We start from the raw sequence: 11,695 nt of genomic DNA on the forward strand, positions 1-11,695 counted from the left end.
TTTTGTCAGTTTCAAGTTATTTCAGTGACCATTGTGGGTTTTTCTGTCTTTAATGGAAGGGTACTAACCATTTTGTTCATGTGTGTGTGTATGTGTGTTGATTTGATGCAGATTAGATTGTGTTCTTGAAAGGAAAAATAGGCTTCTCTGTGTCAGATGACTCACTGTGTTGGGGTTATAGAGCCATGTCTGGCAACAGCTGCTGATTATCAGAGTATAATCTTTATCTTGACGCTGGAATGGTCTCTTCAATGTGATACAACAATCTCCTTTTGCACCCCCCTCACTCTCTTTACATCCTCCTATCTGTCAGAGGGCTGGCTTAAATTTCTCACACTGGTCTTTCCCATCCGGCCCACATTCGTGGTGCCTTTTATTGTACAGGCCTGGAGAGTTGTGATGGAGATATCATGTCATCTGTGCTGAGGCATGTGCAGCCTCTGTGTGTAGACAGATATCAGCCTTTCATTAAAGATAGGATATCTACCAGTGAGTGCTGTCCACATCACATATGACACAATGGACTGTGTGTAGGCCTACTAATATCATATTTGACTATGTGTAAAGTATTGCATTTTATTACAGTGATTATGTATGGGGTACTCCCAATGTGAATTTAATGTAGTATAACATTTAGATTCCATACATTAGTAGTGTTTGCTGGAGCACAAAAAAAAGGTGCTTTGTTGTTTTTATATAAAATGTATATAAAATTACTGAAATCACGCATGCTCCACCACATAGGGCTTCTTCCTTTCACTATCATTTAAAAACATTGAATTAGTCTGATAAAAGTATGAAAGTTGGCCACCCGGCCTTACCACCCATTATTGTCTGTGCTTGCTGCGATCTGTGATTAGGGTACTCCCAAGGTCTGGTTCCTGCCTCAGACAATGTGTTGCACATGGTCCAAAAGAAGAACTCAAAAGGCATCACTGAAAAGAATTCTCAATGTAACAGTTACAGTACAGAACTAATAACAGGAGCATACATTTTGAGTTGGTGTTCTGCAAACTCCAGCTTCAAGCTACAGCAGTTCTTTTGCAGAAATATCATATTTTACTCATCAGGTTGTATAAGAATATGTGCCGTTTTGGGCCTTGTTTTGGTGCCCAACCCTAAAAATAGTGATCAAGAAAGTACACCCCTGTTTTTCACCAGGGCTGTGTCACTGGCAATAGAATTATATTATTTATAGTGATAGTTATAGACTACTTCAAACCATTATTCTTATTCTTCACATTATTCTCAGAACTAGCCACTTTATTTTGTGATGACTGTATTGTTGGGTATTGTATTAATGACAAACTGCTGGTAAGTTACATCTGACATTTGAAGCTAAAGATATCAGATAATAAATGATCCTGCTGACAGCTGTGTCTCACTTTGGCTGCTAAGCTAATGTTATAGTTTCACTCTGAGACAGACAGAACAAGCTGCTGCTGCTGCTGCTGCTCAGCTCTGAATGGTCCACAGATCCCAATTAAGGCGATTAAATCATCAATGTGACTGATGAATTTAAAGTACAACTGAAAGATTCTGATTATTGTTTACTATACAGTCGTGCTAGCTGTCAGTCAGTATTTCAGTGCTGTCTGCCTAAAGAGTACAGGGGTATGTGACCTGCAGAGTCAGCGAACTGTAGATGAGAAGGCTGCTAACACTGATTCTTTCATTGATTTTATGGGGCACAGGGAGGTTGTAAAATTGAGACAAATATTATGTTTTAAGGGAGTCATTGTCACACAAAAATATAGACTTGCAGTTAATCTTCTCAGTGTTAAATGCATTTTTTGTTTTTAATTGCTTTTACTTGTTTCTTCAATGTAAAATCATTTTATAAATGAATCTGGCTGTGTGTTGTTTTACAGGTATGGCGTAACACCTGAGAACATCATCCTGTACGGTCAGAGCATTGGCACCGTGCCCACCATCGACCTGGCTGCTCGCTATGAATGCGCCGCCGTCATCCTACACTCACCACTCATGTCAGGGCTACGAGTGGCCTTCCCTGATACACGGAAGACCTACTGCTTTGATGCTTTCCCCAGGTGAGTCTCACGAACACACCATCATCACATGCACACCACAGCAACAGTTTCCTAGGCAACTAGCAACCGTATTTTAAAATCCAGTTGCCACTGTTGGCAGCAAGGCCAAAATACCACATCCCTATCTAAGTATGCAGTTTTCCTGGCTAGCAGTGTTTTAGTCTTTGGTCTCCTTTGAAAAAATATTAGTTTTAGTCAAATTTCAGTCATTTGTTTTTTGTTTGTAAAAAATGTAATCTAGTTTTTGTCAATTATTTTTTAGTCAAAGTTTTGTTATTCATTTTTAATATATTTGTCTTATTGTAATTATTTTGAGACTATTGTTGTTGCCATGTCTGTAGTCTACAGTTACCATGGTTACAGGTGTTCTTGTCTAATGTAAGGTTAGTGGGGAAGGCACTGTTAACTTTTTCTCTCACAGTGTCCATGTCACTCTGCGATAATACAGCAGACCAATTCTCCTCAGTAAAGCCAGTTGTCATTTCCAAACATTGGTTGTTTCAGAACATCTCGCTGCTGTTCCTTACCTGTTGTAAATCAACTGTCTGTTAATGAGCATTTTCTTTCATTGACCTTTATGAAAAGAATAACTGTGTTGCTTGGGTTTAATATTTACTACATAGCTTTTTATTGTAAGTTAAATAATGATTTATTTCTTAGCTCCTTGTAACCTGGTTTCTAGCATAGCCATAATTTCCACTAACACACTCCTCTCATGTCATCTTTGCAGATTTTTAGCTGTAATCTCTGCTGTACAAAAACACTTGTTGGTTCTCTCTGTCCTGCTGTTGTTACAGCCATGTCATGGCTGTTCTACTTGTCTATGGAGTGGTCTATTCTGTTGAGATGGTGGTGTTTTCATCCACAATTTCTTTTGTTATCACAGTTATATTTTTCTTCCATTTTCTGCCACTTATCTGTGGTAGCAGGCAAAGCAAGTCCCTCCTTCGGGATCTAAAGGCATCCCCAATATGATGGAATATGTAATTCCTTCAGTGTGTTTCTGGGTCTTTCCCCCGACGTCTCCTTCCAGTAGGACATGCCTTGAATATCTCCACAGGGTTGCATCCAGGAAGTACCCTTGTCAGACACCTGAACCACCACAACTGACTTGAAGGAGCAGTGGTTCTCCTCCAAGCTCTCTCCGGATGTCTGAGCGCCTCACCCAGTCACTAAGGGGAAACCCAGACACCCTGCCAAGGAAACTCCTTTCGGCCACTCCTATATGTCCTCTCAGTCTTCAGATCCCTATAGGTTGCAGTGTACTGCACATGCACCAGTAAATTGAGAACTTCGCCTTCAGTCAAGTGGCAATCCACACACACACTAGCAGCTGAAGACATCATCAAAGCTCCCTAAAAGGCTCATGCTTTTTTTTAATGCACTTTTTTTTTTACAAGTCTCTTGTAGCTGACAAATTGACATCATCATTATTGCACCTGTGCCAGACCTAGAAATTACATTAATTTGGAATCGGCTAATTCTTTTTGAGGGAAACATAATGCTGACTGAATTATGTGTTCTATTAACATAATAAGGACATTTCACAAAAATTTTGATACTTAACATATCATGAAAACATATCAGCGTATCATTGACAACAAATTTCATGTGTTTTCCGCCACTCAGGCAAAATACTTTTTTATTAACATTTAACCAAAATCCCAATCTTTCCCTAACTTTAACCAAAGTGTTTTTGTTGCAGGAGTCTAGATGCAAACCCTGGACTGTGGCTTATAAAAAGTGTTTTATTGCAAAACGCATGAAAATCTAAATGACTGGACTCAATTTCTTTTTTTTTTTCTTTGGCAAGTGACCATTGTATAAGCGGGATAAGGACTTCTGAGGTGTCCATAATCAGGAATTAATGGATGCCTCTACATCGCCCATTAATTTCTGATAATGGATGCCTCGTCAGACATTAAATCTTACATGGATCATTTGATAGCTGAGCCCATAGTGTAAGTTCCTATATGTTTCTTAGTTCTTTAGCTTACTTTGCAAGAAGACTTCTTATTGCTTGCACTATTCATTTCTCTTTTCTTGCTGCACAATGATCTGATGGATTTTGAACAATTGTTTACTCGGACTCTTACTAACCCACCACACTATGGCCCAAGTGCCTATCCTTTACACTTCCTGTACTCATATGCACCCCTGATTTGCATGTATGTGTGTAACAAAGACTTTTGTGATAGTTAAATAACTACTACAGAGCATATTCAGACTGCAGGCTTTTGATTTATTTTTTTAAGGGATGACTGAAAAAAACCAACCAACTTGCAGCCATAGAATTTACAATCCAAATGCGACAAAGTAAAGGCTTTAATATGCAGAGGTTTCCATGGAACTGCTGTTCAATTACATTCATCTTGCCGCAGATGGTCCGTCTTATCGCTCCTGCTTAGGAGTCAGCTAAGGGAGCATGCCGTTACTGCATATTAAGTATTGTCAAAGTAGAATATTGAGGTGGATTGATAATTTTAATCAGCTACTTCAGTTAAACCATCTGTAAAATTAGTGACATAAAACTTGGATGTTAGATAACCTAATGTAGCATATTTTCTCTCACACCCACTTTTTTTGGAGGAAAGCAGTACTTCACATCTATACAGTTCAGTTGCTCATGGTGCTGTAAGTTAGAAAGTGTTTTAGTGCATTGGGGTGTTTTAGGCAGCTGGTGAACAATAAACAAAGGATGAGAAGTGAATTGCGCCTTATGTAGCTAATTTCGATAGATATAAAATGCCTAGATTATCCACTAATACGGCTATTGTAGTCCCTAGCCCTATCTCTCCTTTGTCAGCCAAAATTTAGGAGAGCTTCGGAGGAGTCATAACCTTTTGATTGATGGGGTTCAGGCTGAGATATTCCTTGAGAGGAGAGATGATTAAGGATTGCTTGATGATCACAAGGCGATCGAAGATGAGTTATTTTTAGGGTTGACTTCGTGCAAGACCCAGAGGACAACACGTTGTTTCTGCAGAAAACAATTACCTTACAGAAAACTTTTTGCAACTAGGAAAATGCAGCTAAATTCTGTCAGAACTAACTATTTGGGCAGGTGTTAAATTTGAAATATGGGATTGATATCCTTGTTGTCATCTCAAAGTGTGTTTCCCAAAATATGAATTCGCTATTGTAAAATAAAACATCTGTGTGTATAGCGTTTCTATAAAAATTAATACTTTCACAGTGGCACGGTCTTGAAGAAACAGATGTTATTGGAGAAATACCCTCATTGGTTGTAAATTACATGAGGCAGGCGAAAAACTAGAGAGAGACGACATCAAACTGGAACACAGCACGTAACAACTCAACGAAATGCTGCATACCTTCGCTGCAATTAATGTCGAAATACTGAAGCGTAATTATTCATGCTTGCCAAGTGTCAGTGCAGTTCATTTAATCAAACTGGTAAATCAAGTAATGACTGGTGAGTGCTTGTATCTACATGTTGAGAAATCTTGCACGTAGCTCCAAATGGTGTCTGTAGGAAGCAAACTGCAAAGAAGCAGTATTCATTTTGGCAGCTGTTTGAGATTTAGTCTTAGTTTTTAGATGAAAAATGCTTATTAGTTTTAGGCACATTTTAGCCATTTTTATAGTTTTAGTCTACAACACCTCAAATCATTTTAAGCCGGTGTTAGATGAATAGATTGGTCATTACATTTTAGTTAAATTTTAGTCCAAATGTTTACTCTCTTTAAAGTAATTCGGTTAGACTAATATAGGTCAGGGTAATCTTTTCGGCGTCACGTCTCTTTTTTTTTTTTTTTTTTGGAAAAGCAGTATTCTTACGAAAGCCCAGTGGAGAAATTTCTTGTTAATAAATACACGCACACTGCGTACAAAAATACAAAAACACTGTACCTCTTTTTTTAAAAATGCTATATGTGAGAAGATTAATTTTATGTCCGTTCAATAAAATGAACACTGCAAAGAAGTCAATAATTTGCCAACACTTAACTGTTATGAGCCTTACTCTTCTTGCTATGTTCCAAGTACAAAATGAGCCAAGAACAAAACATATTTTCGGCCATTTATTCTGCCCAACAGTTGTGGTGTCAGCATGAGCCACTGGTCTGGGTTTGACCAACACTGGTGCTTAGGCTACTTTGGAGCCAAGAAGTGGCATTATGATGGTGGTGTTGTCAAAGCATCATGCCACCGCACTGGGTTCATAATTAAGTTACACAAAGAATTACTGCTTGTGTGACCAAATTATGAACAGTGAGGATGTTAAAATTTAATGACTCTGCTGTGTCTCCACAGATTTGTAGTCTGCAGCGTTGCATGGTGAAGAATATTAAGTGTAGGTCTCAGGGACGTGTTGCAAGATTGGATCCATTATCACATTAGTACATATGGTCATGCTTGTCGAGGGATGTTTGTTTATCCCTTTCAGACAAATCAATATACATTTAGGTAAAATTGAATATTATATATATATTTTGACACACTGTTGAGTTAACTCAAGACTGAGTCACAATTTAATATTTTAGATTGTACATGAATTTTAGTTCTGCTGAATTGTAATGTGTTATACTGTCTGGTGTTTCCATTATTTTTTCCACCCCATTTATATCAGTGAGGGTAGGCTAAAAAACGAACAAAAAACGTTGTATTAAAGGTCTATTGTGCACGATTCAGTTGCATCTAGCGGATGTAGTTGCTGATTGCAGTGTCCTCACCTCACCCTCCCCAAGTGTCTAGGTGAAACTATAGTAGCTTCCAAACTCACGAAAATATAGAGCCAATGTTTGGTCTGTACTTTCTGGGCTACCGTAGAAACGTGGTGGACTCCACAGTAGAGTCCCTCTGTAGATAAAAACAGCTCATTCTAAGGTTACAAAAACACAATGATTTTTATTTTAAACAGGAAATGCTTTCCAAATTCTGCACCAACCTTCATGAACAATGGACATTGATGCATAGGCAAACTTGTTGGGCTGTCCTGAGATGCAATTTTAACCAAAATGCTACCATCTGAGTGACGTCCGTATCATGCATCTGAATCCAACCTGTCCAACAATGCTGGTACATGTCCTTGCAAATGAAATACCTTAAAAAGGGCATTAAAAACTCAAGCGATAAAGGCAAAGCAGGCCACACAGCGTCACACAGTGATGACTGTGATTAGTTCTTGAATATGAATTTAAGAAAATTAACAAAAGAGAGGACAGACTACAAAAAGACTATGAAAAGAAGCAGAGCTTAAGCACAGGCAGCCATTCACACAGGCAGGAGAAAAGAACAAATACACAGAGGGAGAGAGAGAGAGACAAGAGGTGAGGCTAAATCTCCTGGAGGACCAAGAGTTAGATCCAAACACGGGGAACGAGGTACTGACAGTCGGCAGAGAGAGAGAGAGAGAGACAGACACAGAGGGAGAGGTCCCAGAATGGCCAATGGTCCAGCACAGAAAAGCCTGACTGCAAAATACAAGGAGGGGAAACCAGGGAGTTGGAGAGAGGCACACAGCTGCCCTTACGAGACACAGTAGAGAAATGCAGTGGTTTTCAAAAAGTTGACAGTATTGTGGTCGGCAGGACAAATATTGATTATAGTACTGGGCTTGATAGATTCATTGAGACCAACCTCCCAAACGCATAATGGTAACCTGTAGGATCTGAAGTAATCAGAAAACAAAGTGAAAGTTAGGGCAACAATCTGAGTTTTAAATTTGGATTTAAGGGCCCCACTAGAGTCAGACTGACACCAGCGGGAAGGTTATTCCAGAGGAAGGGGACACAATAGGAAAAGGCCCTGGAGTTATTACCCTTAAATGGTGTTGGTAGTGACCCTTTTACCATTGCATGTTTTTAATTCTGCAGTTATTTTGTCATGGTTTCCTGCCTCTGAACTATAATTGTGTCTGAGTGGGAAGATGAGAGGTTGGGTGCCAAAGTTCCCAGCTGGACCTGTATAGAAACCAACAGGAGCCTACTGTCAGCATATATCAGGAGCTCTCCAATCAAGTGTGATGCTGGGGTTTGGCCCACTTTTTGTTTTCTGTACATCACATATCAGTTGTTGAGTTGTTTTTCAAGGTTTTTTTTGGATAAACACTTGTCACAAGTATTAGCTGGATTTGTTATTTACAATTTCTGTCAGAAAGAGATTCTTTTTGATGTGAACAGGCTGTGGGTAAATAGCCAGTTTCTCCTATGCAGATCACCCTATGTTAAGGCCCAAAACAAGGCTGAATGAATTAACTGTCCATTGAAGAGCACACTTTCCCTTCCATAAAGAAACCTCCAGGTTGAAATTTCAAAAACTTTCTCGCACACCATAAAGTCGTTGTGACAGATGTGTAAGATCAAAACTTCTTTCACTCAGTAAGAATAGTCTATATGAACTTGGCCTGATGAAGGTCTGAGGACTGGTATGTCATCAATAAAGTGAGTGCAGGTGATGGATGTTATGTTTTCCTTCCATAAAGAATGAGAAAATTAGGCTCTTAAACTTCAGATATGACGACTACGAAATGTTGCATAAATTTAACATAACACCAGTTTATGATATTGGTGTATTTAGTTACTGATTTAAAATGACAGGAGTCATGTCCTGGACTGACCTGGGAGTGACCTCCGCACACTGTGAGGGAAGAAAAAAAGGCAGTGATCTTGATTATGTATTCACTATTATTTACTAGTATGTCAGAAAATGTTGATCTCTGTTTCCCAAGGTATTGATCTGAAATGTTTACCATGTGACTTAAAAAGAGCTTAAAATCTTGAGTTGACACCACTATTTAAACTCACTTGAAGAGCACATTTCCAGAGCTATGGAAGCTATGTCTTTTTTGCCATTGTTGGTTGTATAGTTGGGTTATATATAGAGGGGAGCTGCTACTTAGGACGGGTTGTAGAAGCAGGGGAGCCTTTTTTCAGGCGCAGCAACACTGGAAATAGGACAGAGTGAAGTGATGCGGTGTGGCTAATTCCATGGGCGCCGACTATACTGCACAGTTAACTGAAATAGGTTAAAATGTGTGACAATTAAGCATTATAGTGTAGTACCTTAGTTCTGCAGAGGTGCCCTGGTCTACAATTCTTGTTTTTCAGGTGTAAGAAACATGTTTTTACAGAATAATCTTGATTTAAATAGTTTAGAATGATCATTCCCAATAATCATGAATCATACCGAAATCACAATTTTTTTTTTAATACCATATGGTGGAGCCCTAGAGCCAGTACGCGTCTAGCCACCATTAGCATGGGGATTATACCTAGAAAATAATAGAGGCCAGCAGCTGGACTGCCGTTCCCGTTCGGTGCTTTAGCCTTAATGGTGCACTCGCTGATAGTACGTAGTCATAATGTAAGAATGTAATTTTACAATATTATTAAGATGGTATGACACAATTTTATCATGTTAAGATTCCTGTATTTTTATGAGTGGTATGATATGGCATAACCCAATGACGTAAGCCAGTGGTCCCCAACCTGGGGGTTGGGACCCCCACTAGGGGTGGCCAAAGCTTCATGAGGACTCGCAAGGCCGCCTTGATTTTAAGGAGAAAACATACCTCAGTATTTGGTCCAAGTAACGTAAAGTTAACTTGTCTAATAGAACAATGGCCAAGCATCAGAGACAAGAAAACACTGAATTTGTCAAAAAAGTCTGAATGATTTTTAAAAATGTTATTTTTTTTTTTAAATGCAGACACATAATTGTATAAAAAGTTCCCTAAACAGGAAATGTTCAGTTAAAAATTAATCCAAATCACTCGTTTTACACAAACCTCTTGCAGTTACTGAGTTCACTGTTTGGGTTCATTGTACAGTTTTGAATAAAATATGAAATATCCATAAAATATGTCACACAGTGAGGGGATGTTATTGTGCTAAATGATAGAAAAGGGGTCCCCAAAGGAAAAACCACTGTCACTGGGAACCACTGTCATAAGCTGGTGACTGCACACCACTCTGTGACAATGTTCAAGTGTGTTTCTGCAGTCCAGTTAGACCAACATAGTGAAGAATCTTGATCCAGTCACGTCAGTTTAAGGAGCCAGTTTGTCTCATCTAAAACAATTAACACGCACAGCATGTGAATATTCTTAGGTGACAAGTTCTGACTCAGGACCAGCTAAGGTTTTCAGAGTCAGAAGGCTGCAGCTGTTAATGAACATTTCATATCATCTGCTGCTTATGTTAGAAGTTGTCATAGTTACAGCCTGTCAACATTAATTAGGTGATCACTAAAAACTGCACTTGTGTCAAAATGTAATTGAAGATCTACATGGAACCCTCAAGCTTTAGTCATTCAAAACTTAAGTTACTTGCAAATGCTGACAGCTAAAAGTAATTACATTTATCAAGGAATCGAAAGAACTCTGATTTTTTGAGCAGATTCTAGGCTTATTTAAACCTTAAAAGTCAGTATGTTTGCCAGTGTTACAGAGCTAATTCACTCCGCTGTCAGAGTTTTCGTCCTGTGTAGCTGTGAGCTCACATTCATTCCAATGTTTGGAGAGATTATGTGCATGTGTGACAGCCACGTCTGCCATAATTCAGTCCGTACACCCCAGCTGTGAAGTGCACAGTAATAGTTTTATTCCATCTGGAATGAAATTAGCTCACAGTGATTTCCCTGCGTTAATCTTCCAACTAACCTCTATCTGAGCAGCAGGGCAGCATGGAGGCTGAGCTGCTGCACCTAGTTACAGGCGAGGATGATTAGTAAGGAATTTGTATGCACGGCGGGGACTGATGGCTTTCCATCAAGGCCACGAGACAGAGCTGATCATCATATACGCAACTCTGTGTGTCCGACCAAGTTTCCACTCATCAGCTTTTCTACACATTTTCAATTTTAGACAAAACATCTGAATAGGAACTAGGGGACCTCCAACGAGGACAAACCTAGGATAACAGCTCCTGTAAAGGCAAAGTGAATGATCATAGAGCAGCTTGGAAAATAAGGTGAACAATTTTACTTGTGTTTGACATATCTGTGTTATTGTCCATTAAACATCATCTGTCATCTGCCTGTTTGATGAAGTATGATTTGAGATGAAGATGGAGTTTGCTCAGTTGTCAGTTAACTGCAGATTTTCCTTGAGTTAAGTAATATGTGTGTGTGATAGCAATACACGTGTGGTGTATGATGTTATGTTTAGTTTTATTGTAAATGTACAATATTGTTTGAATAACTGTAGGGTTGGGTAAAACAATGAAGCATTTTAAGATCAGCATTGGTCGATGAGTGTGTTCTCGAGGCCTGCTGTGATGTGCATTGTTTTTTTGAAATACTCATCATATACAGTCTCTGGAATTGGGGTGGCAGTAACTCAGTCTGTAGGGACTTGGCTTGGGAACCAGGGGGTCGCTGGTTCAAGTCCAGCACGAACCACAGTATGGAGTGTAAACTGTTAGCTGGAGAGGTGCCAGTTCCACTTCCAAGTGCCCTTTAACCCCTAACCCCTAACTGCTCCCAGAGCGCCGCTACGTGGCAGCCCATCACTCCATCTGTAAGCCCTGTGTGTGTTTGTGATTGTGTTTTGGGCTTATATGTGTAAAACACTGAGTGAAAAAACAACTTCCCCATTATGGATTAATAAAGTTAATCTTCTTCTGAATCGAACACTTTCAAGAGAAGAAGAGTGTTGTTTTATTCTGAGAAGTTTCCAAGTA

The 11,695-nt window shown here is 39.2% G+C and overlaps 1 protein-coding gene across 1 annotated transcript in view; it reads left to right on the forward strand.

Annotated features, from left to right (window-relative positions):
* abhd17c (abhydrolase domain containing 17C, depalmitoylase) overlaps nucleotides 1–11,695 on the forward strand; it is a 22,775-nt gene that overhangs the window by 10,306 nt on the left and 774 nt on the right. The window contains exon 2 of the mRNA XM_035652099.1: nucleotides 1,872–2,051. Coding sequence (XP_035507992.1) covers nucleotides 1,872–2,051 — 180 coding nt within the window. The remainder of the gene's footprint in view (nucleotides 1–1,871; nucleotides 2,052–11,695) is intronic.

The sequence above is a fragment of the Morone saxatilis genome, unplaced genomic scaffold, assembly GCF_004916995.1.
Source record: "Morone saxatilis isolate NCDOM2014 unplaced genomic scaffold, NCSU_SB_2.0 Contig11, whole genome shotgun sequence".
Taxonomy (NCBI): domain Eukaryota; kingdom Metazoa; phylum Chordata; class Actinopteri; family Moronidae; genus Morone; species Morone saxatilis.